Below are 19470 nucleotides of genomic sequence, written 5' to 3' on the forward strand. Positions count from 1 at the left end.
CGACATGAGTTGGCCCAAGACGAAGAGAGCTTTGCGACGAGAGTTTGTGCCTCCAACCTACACGGAACAACTTCAACGCCAATTGGAGAACACCATCCAAGGATACAAGTCCATCGACGAGTACTTCAAGGAGATAAAGATTGCCTTGCGACGAGCCGGCGTGGACGACCCCATTTCGATGAAGTTTCACTTCATGATGGGATTGCACAACGACATCTCCAAGACGATTTTCCTCGAGAACTACAAGTCCCTCGACGACAACTACATTGGTGCTCTCAAGGCGGAACAAGAACTCATGAGAGCCAAAGTTTCTCTACCCCAAGCTCACTTCGCGACGACCAAGCTCCATGAGAACGAGCATGAGGCTAGTACCACCACGATGTCCAAGCCCGACGAGCTCCAAGATGATACTCCCAAGTTCGACGCCATCCCTCTTTGTGGCATTGACGATGCCGAGTCCTCCATGACTCTTTTTCAAGACGGTGCGGCGACGAGTACGACTACGGAGACCCTCAAGGACCAAGCTTTGAAGGCGAGCGACAAGGTGGCGAGCAAGGATGATGCTTCCATCTTAGGAGGCGAGAGTGATGATGTGCCATCTTCGGCCTTCATACACGGTGACGACAACGAGATGGTTGAACATGGAATTTTCCCTTCGACCACGGCGACGTATGATGACTTGAGTGACTTGTGCCACCATATTGAGAGTGAGAGTGACTTCACCACTAACCCCATATATGTGTTGCCACAATTCCCATGTGAGGAGAGCCACAACCCCCACCACTTGAGTGAGATGAGTGACTCCACCATATGTGAGTTTGAGTGCACCTATTCGGAGGGAGTGAGTGAACCACCACATAGAGAGAGTGAGTTAGTTGATAGGTCATGCGAGGCCACTTTCAACACTAACGACTTGACCTCTACCTCTATTGTGTCTTCTCATTTGGTGCTAGGTCCCATCTATGATGACGCGCCGATTCACGACGACTACGTCCTACCTTTGGACAAGACGATGGCCATGGTGGAATATGATGCACCCCCCACATGGTTCCATCAAGATGAAGATGACCACCATTTGGTCTTTTCCACCTCACCTACACCACTTGAGTGGAATGAAAACGGTAACATAGGTGACGGTGATGCTCTAGTCCCACTAGTGGACATTCTTGACATTGATTGCTTTCATGATGTTGATCCCCCTATTGACATGCTTCATGCTAGTATGATTTCCCCATGCGATGATTTACCCATTTATGATGAGTATGATGATTGCCATGTGGAGTCTCTTAGTTGTGATGCCATGTTACATAGGATTTTTTGTGCTAATTCTCTCGGTCATATCATGTTTGCCAATCCGCTTGATTTGTCATATGCTATGCATGAGATCAATCACATGTCATATTTGCAATCTCTTCATAGTGACTATGCATATGCCATTAACATAAACCCAATTTGCACATATGGCATAGATGACAAGCCCATGGTTATCGGCATTTGTTTTTCTTGTGATGATATTGATATGCTCCCTTTGCATCCTTTATCTCATATGCCATACCATGATCACCTAGCTTCGGATATGCATTGTTTTGGATGTTGTCCATTTTCTCCATATGATGTTTCCGATATTGCTCATGAGACCCCCATAGTTTCCTCATACATTTTAAGAGATTTTGATAACTCCCATCCATTGCATGATCCTTATACTTGTATGCTCAATTTGCATCCCCATCGTGTTATACACAATAACTATTCTTTCATGATGGATGACATGTTCTTATATCATGCATCAAATTTCTTTGAGCGATGCTTATCTTGTGCTAACTCTCACGTGCACATACACATCATGATGGATGATGTGTACATTTACCACACACACAATTTCTTTGGTTTGTGTTTCTTTTATGTAGGTACCCATGAATACTTGTCAACCTCGCAATCCCACGAGTTGACAAAACGAGCTCTAGAGAGCAACGATGACTTGGGATCCCATGGATTGTCTTTCCCATCGCTCTCTTCGCGCAAAGACTTCGCGCAATTCTTCTACATGACCCTCACTTGGCTATAGGTTATTGTCCACTACATACTCTATGCCCATCTTGCCATGTTCACTTTGCATGATATGCTCATTACTATGCTTTTGCCATACATTCATGACCCATGCTTTGCATTACACATGATGATTGATTCTCATACTTGTATGTGTATTTGCAAGCTTGGTGGAGATATTGCTTGCTATTGCTATGTTTGCTTTGTACCCCATGCCTATGATGATAATTTCATCTTGCTTTGTGTTCGTGCTTGCGATATGTCATGTGCATTGCCTATGCCTATTATTTGCTCTCATGACATGATTGCCATGATTTACTCTAGTATGTTGCATCTTCGCACTACTAGCTTGCACGACTTGATTGCTATGCTTGAATTGATTGCCTCACACATGATGAACAATTGCTCTTTCTATTGTGTTGAGTGCCACACTATATTCACTACACCCCATGCACATTATGCTTGGATTGTCTTGCACTTGACCCATGTGTTTAGACACTTCATTTTATTTGGTGTTATGAATGATTCCTATGCCTACCATAGACCTTTTATTGAGCACTTTGTGAATGCTTACTATGAATTTGAGGTAGATGCTTCTTCTCTTGTCACACATATTTGCATCACTACCTCACATTCACATGCTTGTCCCCATGATTTCTTTGCTTGTTCTAGATTGATATGCTTACATACCACGTCACAATCCTTTGTCACACCATATGCTTTGCATGATGACTACACTTGTCTGGTGAATCACCTCTTGAATGCTTGGTTTTGCACTAACGCTAACCACATTTATTTTTCCAAGTGTTTGTTGTCCTTGCTCATTTTGAAGGAATCACTAGACGGTGCGACATTGGAGAGTGCCCACTCCAAGCTTGACGATGATGACTACTTGGTGAACATCCGCTTCTACACGGCGAAGCCATCTCTTTCCCATGGTGATTTGGTTTTCGATCCGAGGTCGGATCTTTCCCAAGGGGGAGGGGATGATGCGGAGCATCCTATGATCATCCCCATGTACACTACGACTTCTCCCCAAGCCCCTAGTGCCCACATGTTGAGACCTCAAGTATACACCATTGGACACAAGGTGAACTCGCTCCTTTCCGAATCTTCCCTTTCCGCATGTAAGACATGGATGCTACCTCAAGCGTGGACCTTATGCATACTCAGGTCCATCCGAGGAGACCATGGAGAGCCTAAGGACCAGGGCCAAGTGTGCGCGGGAGCAAGGGAAAGAGAGCCAGCTGCTACAGCCCGAGCGGTACTACCGCCCACACCAAGCGGTACTACCGCTGAAGGCCCACAAGCGGTGCAACCGCTCGACCACCGCCCAACAACCGGCCAAGCTTCTGTATCGAGCGGTGCAAGGCCGGTGCAGCACCGGTTTATCCCCGTAACAGCCACCTGACCGGTACAACCGCCCCAAGCACCGGTACAACCGCTGAGCACATCCGGAAGCACCTCCAGGAACCCGTACCTGAGCATCCAGCGGTACAACCGCCCCATGACCGGTACTACCGCCCTGCCTGTGCACAGTGAAAGGGGTTTCACCCCATGTATCCCCCAACTTACCCCTTGGACTATATATACTTGTCCCTTAGCTCCGTACTAGGGTTAGCATTGCTTTAGCTCATTTGAGAGATAGAGCATTGCTCATCCATATCGGATCTACTCCACAAGAGAGACCGCGGCCCCTCTACGGAGAAGATCCCCTTTGGATTCAAGACCCCTCTACGGGAAGATCCCCTTGTGGATACAAGACCTCCTCTCGGAGAAGAACCGGCTACCCTTTTGTATCGTCCTTAGTTGACCGTGGATTCGTGTATCGTTCTATGTATTCGAGGGTCTAGCACATGTGTGACTATCTTGTTGGTTTGAGTGTTCCTCTTTGTGCCCCTTTGTGATTTCCCCTCGTGTTTCCTCCTCGTGTTCTTCGTGTTCTTCGCGGGATTCCGCTCCTATCGTGAAAGATCGGGCCATAGGGTTCTACCCTACATCACATACCTACTACAACTCTCCATATATCAATCATGATAGAACTCACTGGATAAGAGCTAGAGTTAATTACATGAAAGTTGATTTGGTGATTGCTCTTACAAAAACATAAACCAGAGGCCACCAAGACAGAAATTTCTACAAGATAGAACGACTACAACTGCCAAATCTGTCAAGTGGTACAAGTTAGTACAAGATGGAACAATTGTTTTACACAGGATAGAATAATGTACTTTTCCCTTGCACAGTACAACCAAAATTTATTTTTATGATAATAATCCCAACCAGTTGCATGTTTCACTGTTTCAGAACCAAGTATTACACGTAAAGCAAAATAGTTCTGACTTCAAAACAATTAGCGATGTGTTAAGCTTCATGCAGTAGCCAACGCCACCAAAAGTCCGAACTTATGGAAAGGGCTAGGCAATACACACATTGCTTCTAGTCTTATTCAACCCCCCCCCCCTCCTCTAGACTATACTAAACAGCCCTACAAGTCGTATCAAAGTCCTCCATTAATGAATCCTTGGTAAGCTGACTCATTGCTTTGGCTTTACCGCCTAAGGAGAGTATGGCATCTAGCGAGGGAAATTATCATTGATGACTCTAACTTTGCTAGTTGGAAGCATAAGATGAGAATACCGCACGCACACGTAGCTTCCTCCTGGCATCAGATCGAAGCTCAGACTCGAGCTCTATCACCATGCACGCACGAGCACTCAAGCAGTCTCCCGCGGCGTCGATCCATCGACGATTGGTAGCGTAGTTTGCACCATTCGATGCCACCTAGCACGTAGATCACCTAGGCCCTTACCGTTGCTCCTATGGTCAATTGAGTTAGCCGCGGGCTAGCTCGCCTCGGTGAAGTCCCGCCCGAGCCGATTAGATAAAATGGATTCGAGTCCCTCCTTACAGAAGAACCTAACCATGTCGAGCGAGACGCCGCTGGTTCGAATCCTAGCCGAGGTGTTCCCCCCCCCCCCCCTTTTGATTTATTTGCAGTCACTGACACATGGGCCCTAGGGCCACATCTGACTTGCCTACGTGGCATGGATGGGTCCCACCCATTAGTGACTCTAGCCGGCACCCCTTCGGTGATAAAAATCATCAAACCCATAGCCCTGGCACGTGGGCCCCCCTATTCCACCGGTCAGCCTCATGGGCTAGCCCACACTTGCATGACAAAATCACGTGCCCCCCCTGCCGTGTCACTGCACAGTATAACACCCTTGGCCCCACCTGGCAGTCTCTGCGGCTAGTCTCTGGGTCTGTAAATTGTTCTGGGAATTATAATTCAAATAGATTTGAATTATAAATTCCAGAAACTCATATAAACTTCTCTATAATTCATATTTAATTCTCTTTAAATCAGAATAAGGCAAATAATATGTCTATTTTGATAAATAACTGTGTAGAATTCAGATATGTCATCTGCATTCACGTTTGAGCATTTTAAATTCATATATTCATTTAAATAACATTAATGATTTTTTTATATTCATAAATTCCAAACTAATTATCCCTAGCTTACAAAATTAGGTAGAATATATCCAACTTGACCAGAAAAAAGTGTAGATTTTTAATATAGCATTATGAGGCATGTTAATCATTTCCAAAATTACATTTAGGGTTCAACCATAATTAAAGCCTTTCTTTTAATATGGAGTTTGTTAGGAAGTGCTATATTTGTGGTTCTACTCCATTTAATTTGACTAGTCTAGCCTTAGTTTAACAGAAACACAATCATATGCCATGCTAACCACATTTAAAATTGTTTAGCTGATACAAGTTAACACCTAAGTTAAATGTGGAGTTTAGTTCAATTGCATCTTAGTTACAAATCATACTTCACTTCACTTGTTTAATAATTGAATTGGATCTTTCAAGCATCAACACTTGCCATGTCATGCATTGCATATCATGAGCATGCTCGATCTTCCACGTGGTAGTAAAATGCATCCTTTGCGCTTTCCTAGAGTTTCTGCTTCTTCTCGGTTAGGATCCGAAGATGTTGTGAGGAACGATGCAAGGTCTGAGAATGTACCAAGCATGGCTTCCAGGGAAGCAAAACCTCCTTGTCCATTCCCAACACATTCTATTGGTTTCTCCCTTGTTTTTGCATTAGTATAACGATGATGTAGTGAGCCTTCTTTACCTATCCATTGCATGGCCTGATAATTATCACCCTTATATTGCCTTTACTTCCATTCTCAGCATGACTATGCCTGCTTGTAATATTGCAAGGCAGTGTTATGTTCGCAGTTAGATAGGTGAGTAGAGTAGTTGATCTAACGCTCCTTTCCCTTGTATACGCTCTCTTACCTCATCTTGGATAGACGAAAGCTATAGCGTGTCTCCATAGGATGCTAATGCCTGTTGCCGCTTGAAACCATATACCCCTTTTCCCATGAGTGTTGCATGTGTACATACATCTGATGTAAGTCTTGCGAGCACAATTGAGTACTCACCTTGCTTTATTTACTCTTTTGACCCAGATGTTGCAAATTAGATAGTAGCATTTGGGAGCAGGTAAATCTCTTGGTGAAGGACGACGTTAGCTATGGTTATCCCCCAGACAGTGGCCTAGGCAGGGATATGGAGGACATTTGCTTTTCTTTAAGCCTTCTTAAGGCATTTGCTATGCTTTACCTGCCTGAAGTATATTCCGCTGCTTCCATCGTGAGATGTATCTTGGTCATGAGACCTTCATATTGTGTTCGTTGTTAAATTTGAATCTTCGGAGTTGTTGTGTATATATGTTGTTGTGGATCTGTTATGCAAATGTGTTGTGATACCTACCGTTCAACCCACATGGTGTGTATGTTGTAACATGCACGTTGTGTTTCGTGGGCGTCCTGGGTCGATACTATGCGGATGCTAGTGAAGGTTCTAGATCTGGAAAGTGCCGCTCCTGGGGCTTTACAATCATGATCCACAAAGCTTCAAGCGGAAGGAGAAGGTGACAACAAGTCAAGATGAGGTGGTCCTACCAAAGAGAAGCCTAAATGGGTTTCTAAGTGGTCCTACCAAAGATCGCCATCAAGATGATGTGGGTCCATGGATTATGAGTCTAAGTACTAAATCGAAGCCGATCGGGAGGGGACCCCCCCCCCCCCTGCGCCTTACCGGGAGGTTTTAAGGTTTTTATTTTGCCATAAAACCAGGTGGGTTAGTTGACTGACAAAATAAAGCATGGGTGTGCGATAAAAATCGCTCATGGGGATAGGGGTGGCGACGAAAGAGCGCAACAGGGAACATTATTTTCTTTTTAAGTAGGAGAGAAGATTAAGAAGGGAGATAGGTTTGCACATATGATTATCCAAGTACTAAATCTATATGTTTAAACATAACTTATAGTACTCAAACTACTTATCTCCAAAACAACAGGACCAACAGTCAATTTAACTTTGGACACCATGAAAGATCAAGAATGTCAAGTAAACAAAACCAGAGGTAGTTATTATCAAATATATGGCTTTCATAATACTGTATAGAATTGCATTCTCCCCGCAAAAAAGAAAAGGTATAGAATTGCATTCTAAAACTGGTGAGCAAAGAGCAAAAAATAACAGCATTACCTGCAACTTCACTGTTGCCGAATCTAAGTAGCACAATCCATTTGATACTGCCTTGCCATGCAAGTCTACATGTATGCACTCAAGGACTGCATTGTTTCTTTCTTTAAGTTGCCCTAACATTGCTTTTATTAAGGAAGTTTTACCCGCGCCCTACATGCATAAATATACGTCCAAGTTTAGTATTTCCATGGAACATAAGAAAATAATCACACACCCAAAGATATGGAAGTACCTCTAGTCCAAGCAATCGCACTCTCCGGGTCCTAACATAGACCTCTTTACATATTGTTACAAAATCACTTGTACCATATATAATAACTTCATTCAAACCCTTGCAACAACCTTTATCTTCAAAGGGCTCAACTCCATAATCTGGATTCATAGCACCTGTGACCACAGGAACCATAAAGTCCTCACTAGTGTAATTTGGAGGCTGCTTTAGTGGACGTCCAACTAAAATCCGCATTTTTTGCAATGTAGGTTGCACCTCCTGATCCAATGAATATGATGTCGTTGATGGTAGGGTTTCAACGGCCGTTGAATACCTGCATATGGATACTTTTGATTAAACAAGGGAATACATGCAAACTACTAAGAAATTGGCACGCCCTAAAAGCACAATCTGAAAGAACAAAACTTTTTTCACAGGGGAACTTATTGATCAAGTACAGCATGCAGACATAGAAAATGTTTCTTCAACAAAACATTATTATTATGCAACCATAATTATATGATTTGCTTCCATATAGAAGATGTATTTGCAGATAGCATGTATAGTTTTACCAAGAGGCATTCTTATGCTGCAAACCATACCCAATTAAAATGTTGAAGATATTTGATACTCCATAGTTGTTTTTCAGCTAAGAGATGAAGCAACATATTGGCTATGTGAACTACTATCAAAGTTACAGTTACTTTTGGGTGCTAAATGTTACATGTGATGTTCCAACTTCTTAAAAAGGTATATAAAACAATAAGGATGCATTTAATGTTTGGTTAATGACTGGATTGGTCCCTCATTTTTGCTCTTGAAGTTTAAAAACGGACATTTTGGTCTGTGAGTCAAAGACACCACTGGGGTGACATGTCAATGCTCTGTCAGCACCGTTTCTCTCTCAGATCCCTCCCCTGTCAACAGTCACACAGGAAAAGGCCAATTTGCCCCTTTCTCTAGGCTCTACATTGCGACATTCTTGAAACGCATCATTAATTTTTTATCAGGGAATTTGAATGTTCCATGTATCAACTAAGGATCAAGCACGAAACAGCTCAAGAAAACATCAAAAAAAGATGCAGATCAAGCAATGAATCAACAACCTTAAGGAGAGCCCGACATGGCATGAACACGCTGTGAGACATGCCATCAGATGGATGTCCTTCATCGGTTGTTAAGCCTCAAAGGACTAGCATGCCCATTTTAAACTTCAGGGACCAAACTGGTATAATTTGGTGATTATCACTTTAATGTTTGACTGATTCCTTACCTTTCATTCTTTCTTATACAAAACATGCTGGTTTTGCCCCATTCGATACCGAGTTAGTTGATTGCTAGTTTCCAACAACTTGCATTCAGAGTATTATGACGTTAACATTCTTTTTAGCTAAAAAAATGGTGTATCATAAGATGAAAGGCAACACAGTTCTAGACGAACATGTGAAAAAAGCATATAGGAAAAAACCAACTGCAAGTCTACAATGCTTGATCAAGTAAAATCGATTTTGCTGAGCTCATAAACTTGTACAGATCTGGCCCAGGCCAAAACATACCAGCTTCCATTTATCTGAGCCTGGAAAAGAGTGCACATATGCAGACCATGTCCAATTATATCTACTTTCAGCGGTTCAGCACTTTTGCCACCAGGAAGGCCAGTCCATCCAAGAGGAAGAATAGAAGTCGCAGTTCTAATGGCAGGAGGCTCCACAATGTGACCAAGTTCAACAGAATCAGTAGCTGTCAGACCAAGTAGCTGTTGCAGATGCGAAAATTGTTGTAGTTGCTCGATGCCCGTAAAAAGGGGGGCATTTGCACACATGCACACATGATACATTCTGCATAAAGTCATACAGATGACAACTTTTAGTGCTGAGTGGTCTTTTGAGAGCAATAACTGACTAAAAAAAGTAAAAATGCAGATAAACAAATGCTTCCCATGCTACACCAGAAATCCTAAGCAAGGAAAGCTAAATTTGAAAAGGTGAAGCCATTTTTGCGAACATAATAATATCAGCTTTGAAATTTTATCCGACTAAATTAATGCAATGAATGAATTTTTGACCGCATGTGTTAAGCTAAACGTAGTTTCAGACTTAGTTGATACAAGGAACGTTCATTGTTTACACTGACCATCAATCCTAATTATCATTATTTTGCCACTAGTCTTGGCAGACCTACTTATCATTATTTTGCCTACAAACTGTGTGGAATAAAGAATACTTTATACAGCCCTTTATGAGAAACAAAGGCTTTCCAGCAGAAAGAAGATATGAAATGATGCACATTTCCTTTGTTGTCTTCCAAAATATTAATCCCTTCACAAAAAAGAATTGTCCTCCTTTTTCCTTTTTCTTCTAAAAACCATGTATGGCTTCGAGTTGGCTAATGAGTGATGAAAGTTTTGGGTGATAATTTGTACTTGTTGAACACAATCAAAAATCTTACTTTTGGAAGCGGGCTCTGTAGGATTTCATCGAGTGTGACTGAAGACGCTCTCTTAACTCCATTATAACAGACTGCACCTGCAAATGCCTTTGCCATAACAGAGCAACAGAAATGAGTAGATCCAATATGACAATATGTCAGACGATAAGACAAACTATACATGTTAGACCCTCAAATGCAAAGCGTATGCAATAGCATTGCATTTGAAAAGGTGTAACACGGGAAAAAAATGATAATCCAAAATCGGCGTCTTGAGAATGTCGTGGTAGCATGAAAAGTCTTCAAAACCTGTCGAGTCAAGCTAAAGGAGATAACAAAGAAGATGGTGCATCAGAGGAAGACACCACATCAGTAGAAGATACAAGATAAGTATCAAAAAGAAGAAGGGTTGTCAAAAGAAGATGGTACATCAAGAGAATGAAGCATTGTGCACAAAATCATAGCCCAAGAAAACCGGCCGCAAAAGAAGCTCGGCGGCAAGAGAATGGTTGTAGATCAACAATGCAAAAAGCGGCCACAAAAATCCAATATAAAGGACAAGGACCAAAAAAAGGCTGACGGACAAAGGTATGGTGGACTTGCATGGCATGAGAAAAACAGAAGAGCAACGGACTTGATGGTCGCAGCGAAAAATATAGAGACGTAGAAGCTAGGGAGCACACACTGAGAAAGTGCAAGCCATCATGGATGCAAGAGTGGAAGCCGATAGATAAGGCGGTGTAGCATAACAAGTATCATCTGCAGAGGCAGACGGAGGAGACGAGGTAACATGCAGACAAGCACCAAGCGCTAAGGGAAGGCATGTGTACGAGGCGTAGTCCATGAAAAGCACGAGAGACGATGTAGAGCAATGATCACCATGTGCAGAGGTCGCAAGAGGAGTCGCTGAAGTGTGGCCTATAGAAGTAGGTGTAGAGCGATCATCACCACTGACGAAAACCATGAGACCAGCACAGCCTGCGAAAGACGCCGAAGGGAACAACATTGAATGCGGACGAGCAGTAAGCACCGAGAGATGATGCATGTGTGAGATTGGGTCAATGTAAGAAACACCATCAAGAGGCAGCGGGCATCAAGGGACATGCGTACTCAACGAGAACATTTTTTTTCTGTCTCTTTTCTTTGCTCTTTTTTTTTCTTTCACTCTTTTTTTTCAATGGAGTGTGGTGATGAAACAAAGCAACCAAACCAAAATCCAGCAGCCACACGTAATAGTCTTTGACCTTGTAGCAGCAGGAATCAACCAGGAGCAGCCCAAGTGCTAAGCAGCCAGCGCCAGCACTTGGCCACGACGAGCAGGAACAAGCACACGGCAGGCAACCAGCAGCAGAAGAGAGAGGTGTGTGACTGCAGAAGGCAAGCAGGCAGAACCGTATGCTAGCAGCAGCAACCGGGGTAAGCCGTGCGACGCAACAGAAGGTGGCTGGGGCCGCGCCATCCAGGAGGTGACGGGAGCGCTGACCAGGGGTGGTGGAGACGCTGGCCAGGGGATGGCTCATGTTTTGGCGGAACACGCAGGCCACGCTGGCGGACGTTGGACAATGGCGGCAATGAAGCAGATCAGGATGGATGGGGCGTTGACCTGGAGGCCCGGTCTGATCTGGATCGAGGGCGGGAGTCACCGGATCGGGGCGTTTGACCTTTAGGCTAGGCCCGCCCTGAATCGAGGTCATGATACCATGTTATGGATGCAACTTATCTCTGTTGCATAGCCCATGGGGCGTATATATATTACATAAGACTTGGGTACAAGGAAAGGAAACATAGCCTCCTTCACAATTCTAAGGTTGAGGCAATTTGAGAATGGCCCAACTCTGAAGACCATTTCTGAGGTAATAAGTTTTCATGGCCCTACAACCTTTTATAGGCGATTTGTGAAGAATTTCAGCAATATCAAGGCACCAATTACCGAGTGCTTGAAGAAAGGAAAGTTTCAATGGACAGAAGCAGCTGAAGCTAGAGATCAAGCAAAAACTCTCACAAGCTCCTGTTTTGGTGCTACCTGATTTCAAGTAGACTTTTCAGTTGGAGTGTGATGCAAGTGAAGTAGGCATTTGAGCTGTTTTATCTCAAGAAAGGAAGCCCATTGCTTTCTTCAGTGAAAAGTTAAGCCAATCATGGCTGAAATGGAGCACTTGTCAGCAAGAATTGTATGTTGTTTCAGAGCTTTAAAACCTTGGGAAGTCAATTTACTGCCTAAAAAGTTCATTGTTTACACTGACCATCAATCCTTAAAGCATTTTAGAAATCAAAAGCATGCCGATCGCATGCTTGCAAGATGGGCAGCATTGTTTACAGGAAAGGGGATCGGGGTGAGGAAGGAAGCAGGTAGGTGAGCAGGGGAAGGAAGGGGATGAGAGAGTTCAGATCGTATTTCATTTCCTCCTGTCTTGTTTGTGGTCACCAAGTACAAGTCCTCACACACACACACGCTGGCCACAAGCGGCCCACTACACCCACTGGGCTCTGGCCCATATAATCTCATCCCCTATCTAGTCCACTGATGTATTCGCATCAGGTGTGACACTATCTCATTGTGCATAAATCTGGAGCAACCAAGCGAGAAACGAAGCTTTGAGTTGTCGTGCATGTCTCTTGACTTCTTTTGAGGGCCGGACATCCGGTACCTGCCCAAGTGCAGAGACTAGGGTTTCAGCCCATGTATCCCCATCTACCCCCTAGACTATATATACCATACCCCTTGGACGAATTAGGGTTGAACTTCCAGGTATGGACCAAATAAAGGAGTTGTATGAGGATGACGAAAACTTTGGCCATGTTCGGGTACAGCACGACAGTGGCCAGCCATTAGGTGATGACTACCTGGTGCAAGTTGGCTATCTCTTAAAAAATGATCGTTTGTACATCCCAAGAAGTTAGCTCCATTCAAGTGATCTTAATGGCCATGTTGGACGTGACAAGACTATTGCTAACCTAGAGGCTCGTTATTATTGGACAGAACTAAAGAGAGATGCTGGAAAATTTGTTCAATGGTGCCCCATATGTCAAACCTGCAAAGGCCAAGTCCTAAACACAAAGTTATACATGCCTTTGCATGTTCCTGTTGCTCCATGGGAGGATATTTCTATGGACTTCGCCTTGGGTTTGCCAAGTACCAGACAAGGGAGTGATGTTCTGTTTGTGGTCGTTGACAGATTCTCTAAAATGGCTCATTTCATTACATGCTGCAAGACAACGGATGTTCATCATGTGGCAAATCTTTTCTTTCGTGAAGTGGTCAGACTTCATGGAGTTCCAAGGTCCATTGTCTCAGACCGTTGTAGCAAGTTTTTTGCTGCAATTTGCCTCACTTTGTGGAAGCAATTCAACACTAAATTAAAATTTTCTAGCACTGTCAATCCACAAACAAATGGGCAAACAGAAGTGGTGAAGAAAATTTTGGGTAATCTGATTGTTGCATTTGTGGAGAAAGGAAGGGCCAATGGGATTTGGCTTCATCTTTCACGGAGTTCTCCTACAACAACTCTAAGCATAGGTCCACAGGAAGGAGTCCTTTTCCTATTGTTTACACTAAAGTTCAAACACATGTGGTGGACTTTTTTTTTTTTGAGGGAAACACATGTGGTGGACTTGGTGATGCTACCATCAAGGGGAAACAGAAAATCAACATTGTCCTTTGCAGATAACTACACCAAATTATGAAGAATTTCGCAGTGTTTTGGAAGCACAAAATCAGAAATATAAACCACTCACTGAGTGCAAAAGGAGGCGGAAATCATTCCATGTCGGTGATGTTGAAGTGTATATGTGGACTGCCTAGCCCTTTCCATCAGTTCGTACTTTTGGTTGTGTTTGCTAGTGCATGAAGCTTAACATGGCATCAGAGTCTGAGGTCTTGAGTTCAAATCCTGGCTTTCGCAATTTATCTAAAAATTGTTGCTGCCCCTCTGAGTCTATTCACGTGTTGACAACATGTGACAAGGTGATGGTCTACCTCTCAAAAGAAAGACTGCCTTTAGGTGTTAAAGAGAAGATTAGGCAGTGAAGGTATGGGCCCTACTCTACTCAGAGAAAGATGAACGATAATGCTTATGTGATAGATCTTCCAAGCAAAAGTTCACTATGTATGAAGGTCCTATTCTCGTGTACCAGTTGGTTGCGGTCATGGGCATTCTTACAAAAGGAGTAGTGCAAGGAGCTGATGGAGCTTGGCGCCAAGTAGCTCGAATGGATTACCAGGGAATTTATGTCTTGATTTGGATGTAGTCTTGCTTGGTGGTCTAAATCTTTTGGTGGTGATTGGTCTGGATGTTTTGGTCTCATCTTTTTAGTCCCTGCGTCTAGGTTTAAAGAGCCAGCAAGCAAAATTGAAAGGATTTAGGCGTTATTAATTACCCCATCACTAATTGGCGCTAATTAATCCCGGCCGGCAGAATCAGGAGTTTCGCCAACGGCTGCGTTCGCCCGCTCATGAGGCTTCGTGTGCGCATGCAAAGCCCATGTGTGGCCAATGAAGGCGCCAGCCTTTTCGTTATTCGAAGCGAAGCGTACGTCTCCCAGTTAATTCTATCAGAAAATTAAACGAAGCAAAAGAACATTGAGGCAACGGCCTAGTAAATCCGAACTTGGTATCGTGGCTCTCCGGCTCAATAAAAGCGGATGGAGGTAGTAGTCGAGATCATTTTTTCTTGATGATGTAATAAACTCTCTAATAAGTGTGATTGCATGCATCTATGATGCAGAGGCCAGGGGTAATAAAAGCTTCCATTATCTTAAAAAATTATACATGTTTCTTGTGATAAAAAAACATATATTTATTAGCTGTACATTTTATTTCAGAAGGTGACGAGACTGAAACTAAAAGTTCATACCGACGTCATCTTCGAGTATTCTGAATCTGAAAGTGTAGTAACTGATGAATCTCCCAACAGGTAAAGCTGGAAAACGTAAAACAATAATCATTGTCATTAATAGAAGTGGAAGCTCATGATAACCTGATAAGGGAGGAACAAGCAACCGCAAGGCACGTTGTCCCCATCCGACTTGCGAAGCTCAAAGAGCTACGAAATACGGCGAGATGTTATGTTGGCCAGCCCATCAAACATGGAGTGTTATCCCTTAATTAGAGTCGTAGTAGATTAAGCAACTTTATTAGGAAATAGTCTAGTCAGGTTAGAGCTCATATAAGAGTTGGTATAGACTTACTGGATTGTCACTCAAGTCTTGTCTACTATATAAAGAGGCGGATCCCTCTCAACAAAGCAAAGAAGAATATTATTGTTCACTTTTTATGTACTACTCCCTCCGTCCCAAAATAAGTGTCTCAACTTTGTACTAGCTCTAGTACAAATTTGTACCAAACTCAAGACACTTATTTTGGGACAGAGGGAGTACTTCACAGTAAATAGGAAAATAAGGTTATGTCAGTACTAGGTCCTTCCATAATTATTCAATGCTCATGGAACCACATGCATGCAAGCTTACAATGAATTGATATACCAGGTTAGTCAATAAACAAGAATGTTCCGATCAAAACAGGCATCATCATTCATTCAATTTTAAGCATTGGGCAAGTCTAAGACTACACATGTTTTGCGAGGTAAATAATAACAAATAACAAATGCAAATATTTCAAATGTGGAAGAAAAGCAAATAATAATCAGAGAATATGTATTGTGGCAAAGTTTAGAACTAGAGACAGAGCTAACATACACAAGAAGTAGGAATATTCTTCTAAACAAGTTGCAGCTGTTTAGCAATGGCCTGATAGGTTAAGAACAGTTTGAGAAAATCATGCTGGTAAAGATTACAGTGTAACAAAAGATTTGCCATGTACAGGTGTGATATGCATAAAAGAGTGTCACGGTAACCATACCATGTGACATAAAGGGACACTGGATATGCTGCCAATAGTAGCTACAAATAAGAGCCAGACACGGGAGTAATAAATCAGAAGGATAATACTGACCTCACCAAATGGTATATATGAAGGCAAAGAAGGCACTCTACTCCACCGCTTGGAACATCCAACTTTAGATGAATTAATTTTTTCAGTCCTATTGTTTTCTTCAGTGGTCCCTCCATGATTGTCAGATAAAGGGGTAAGAGCAATCCCTTCTGAACCTTCCTGAATTTCAAGAGACCACGGCTCTTCTTCCGATTCATCAACCTTCGATTGCAAATAACTATCCAACTGTGTGGATGCCTTTTCAAAAATATTTGCTTGTTTTTTAAGTACACTTAAACTCTTCCGCACTCCTTCAACGGGAACAAGCTTTGAAAGTCTCCAGAGTGACTTTTGAACAGGGCCAACACCAAGAACAAGTTGTTCCCTATTGTTATCCATGGCACCTTCGGTGCTTGTTTTCTTATTTTCTTCTGATCTTGCATCCACTCTATTTGCAAAAGATGCTTCGGGTGTTTGGGCATTGTAGTGATGAAAGTACGCAGGTGACAGAATACGGGGCACCACATCCTCTGGAATACAGTACGATTTGAAGTAGTATTGCCATCCTCTTCGATGAACATAACTAATGCATGAAAAGAGGAGCAATTAAGAATTGGTTCACAATAATTAAAATAAAATAAAGTAAAGTATATTTACGATATTACACCACCCTGTCAAGTAGCACATTATGCCCATTCTAACCAAACTTACTCTCTTAATGCAGCATTCCCAACAGGTGGCTGAGAAAACGTGATACACTTCACCTGAAGCCTGTTAGCCTCTTTAGTTGGAGACGACAAGGATAGTACTCTTAATATAGCAAGAGTAGCCAAAGCAGCTACCTGTAATACAGTTTGTGACACATGAGTAATAAAAAAAGGGTAAGATAATGCAAGTTAGGCATTGCCTACCGCTCCGCCAAGCGAATGACCACAAAGAACAAGTTTTCTGTTCTTTTTCTGTGCAAGTTTGTATAGCTCCAGTGCTGGGATTCCCTTAGCACGAGCTAAAAAACCCTACATGAATTATTGCGTTAAAAGTCATAATAGCGCTGAATCAGTTCCTAGAAAAGACAAGAATTTTTTTCGAACAAAAATTGCAGCTAACGCATACTCGGTGTGCAGCAGGTTTTGATTTCCCGAACTGTTTTGGTTTTTCTCGACAGGATACCCCAATGTTTTCTTCACCAAATTGGTCGCTGTTCTGCTCAGAGTCAATAGCATCAGCTAAATCCTGAGCTGTATCCTCGTGAAATATGGTTCCTTGGAGTATATTCACATCAGCAATAATATCTCTAGAAACAAAAATATGGGAGAACTTGATGCAATTGTAAACGCAGCAAACTTTTCATACTTTTAAGTTCCCAAAAAATAAGCTTACTTGTATTGGTTTGTGCCGATAAATGTAGCAAATAGAGTGTCACCAGCCTCCGCTAAAAGATATCTACATGATTTCACCAACAAATAGATAAAAAAAAGCAGCAATAGCATGAGAAGATTTAGCATATGTGTGATTGGATCTTGTCTATTTGAGAGTTCTTCATGTGTTCCTCTTTGATTTGCTCTCTTTCCCCCTCCAAGTGTGAAAAGATCACCAATTAGGGTTCCACCCTACATCAACTGTCCTAAAGATTCTGCTCAGTGGCGCCAGACAGAAAAAAAATCTTGAAAGCGTTTGTTTCTGGTTTCAGATATATCGGGGGTCATATGCAATGTATCTGGATAATTTGCTGATTAAAGATGAGTGAAATTCTACCTCATATGGTTCTCTCATTAAGTGAATTTATCTTAGGCCATGTCACCATAGCAATATATAGGGTGCCATGCAAATACTCTTTAACAACGCAGAGAAGTCGTAAAGATCGGCACCAAAACTGTGTTAATCAAGAACGAATTCCAGCCTGGTAATGTTGGAATTAATCCTATTTCACATGGCTGGTCCACTCCATATTCAGAGCAAAGGGGGAATCGGCACTAAAAATGGAATTCTGAGAACCTTACTATAGCATTGTCAAGACTGTACCACAATCCACATCATTCCAGGGAAGGCTCATTCTCCATGATATGGCGTGAAAAGAGGTTACGCAAAGCAAGAACAGCACATGATTACTTGAACAACTAGAGACTTACTCAAGCATAGTTGCATCGTATTTTAGCTTAATGCTTGATTAGAAAGGTTTATCGAGAAGGAACGCCCATAATGTTGGCAAAAAAAAGTGTGAAGTTTAGCTTACAGCTTACCGATGTGGTACATGGTCCAAGGATGGCTGAACACGCTCAAGTGAAATAATGTTTCCACCAAAATCAGATTTGAACTTATTGATATATCTCATCATCTCAGAAACAGGCCTCTGCCATGCACAAAAAGGTGACAGAGTAACATAAGAAAATGAACTGAACTTTATAAAAAAAAAAAGGAACAGTTATTGATGCTACTGCTGAGCTGGGCAACATCGACCCCTTCGTCAGCTTTTACAAGTAGAAGAATTGAAGATGTCAAATGGGAGAAGATTTTTTGACTTTGGCATGAATCGTCATAGTTGGTTCATGTTTTTGACTTTGCCCTCTTTTGGTGAGATCAAGTTTCTTTTCTTTGTAATAAACAATGTAATAAGGTAGGCTATATGCATCTAAGGATGCAGAGGCCGGGGGTAATAAAGCTTCCATTTTCTAAGAAAAAAGAGGTGAGGGGATTAACATAATCATGATGGGCAAATGTGCCAGGCGGCCCAGGACTAATGCTCTGTCATCCAATGCAGGTCTTTTTTCACCTCACCTAACTATTTCTGCAGAGACACTGAGAATATCCAGAGCACATGCTCTACAGAATTACATAAGGCATTAAGGCCATAGAGAATAGCAAGTTGTGTACTTTATGGGTGAGACTAACTAGAAGAGCTTTCCTCCGGAAGTGGAGTCTTCAGTTCTTAGCAGCTCGTCAAGCAATAACCAATTTAAGAAGGCCAAATCAGGTACTTATGCTTAACCTCACAAGTTCTACAACAAACAAGATATTCCTGCGGTAGATTTTCTATGAAGAAATATTATAAATGTATGTTCCTCATGCTGCTAGAGTAGTAAAGGTATGTATTGGTGGACAGATCATAGATGTACTTAGGCAATTAGATCTTTTTAGAGGTATTGCAGGTCCAAACTTTGGCGATGACTCTTCTATTATTGTTTAGTCAGACCTTTGGAAGGGAACTCCAATGGGCAACTCCAAAACACATCAAAGTATACAGATATTTAAACTTGCTGGAAATGGAAAGTGCATTCTTGCTT

At 42.3% G+C, this 19470-nt stretch overlaps 1 protein-coding gene across 5 annotated transcripts in view; it reads right to left on the reverse strand.

Annotated features, from left to right (window-relative positions):
* The window catches only part of LOC125512585 (lipase class 3 family protein), a 40418-nt gene that overhangs the window by 6599 nt on the left and 14349 nt on the right, over positions 1-19470 (reverse strand). For 3 of the 5 annotated variants that reach the window (XM_048677679.2, XM_048677677.2, XM_048677675.2), the window contains exons 2-12: positions 18430-18539; positions 17570-17632; positions 17303-17483; positions 17101-17205; positions 16901-17031; positions 16211-16772; positions 15114-15179; positions 10282-10358; positions 9390-9671; positions 7855-8167; positions 7623-7772 (exon numbers count right to left, since the gene is read on the reverse strand). In XM_048677679.2, coding sequence (XP_048533636.2) covers positions 7623-7772; positions 7855-8167; positions 9390-9671; positions 10282-10358; positions 15114-15179; positions 16211-16772; positions 16901-17031; positions 17101-17205; positions 17303-17483; positions 17570-17632; positions 18430-18539 — 2040 coding nt within the window. The remainder of the gene's footprint in view (positions 1-7622; positions 7773-7854; positions 8168-9389; positions 9672-10281; positions 10359-15113; positions 15180-16210; positions 16773-16900; positions 17032-17100; positions 17206-17302; positions 17484-17569; positions 17633-18429; positions 18540-19470) is intronic. The other 2 variants (XM_048677676.2, XM_048677678.2) reach the window with 2 other exon arrangements.

Source organism: Triticum urartu, chromosome 6A (assembly GCF_056163025.1).
Source record: "Triticum urartu cultivar PI428250 chromosome 6A, HENAU_Tu73, whole genome shotgun sequence".
In the NCBI taxonomy this organism is placed as follows: Eukaryota; Viridiplantae; Streptophyta; class Magnoliopsida; order Poales; family Poaceae; genus Triticum; species Triticum urartu.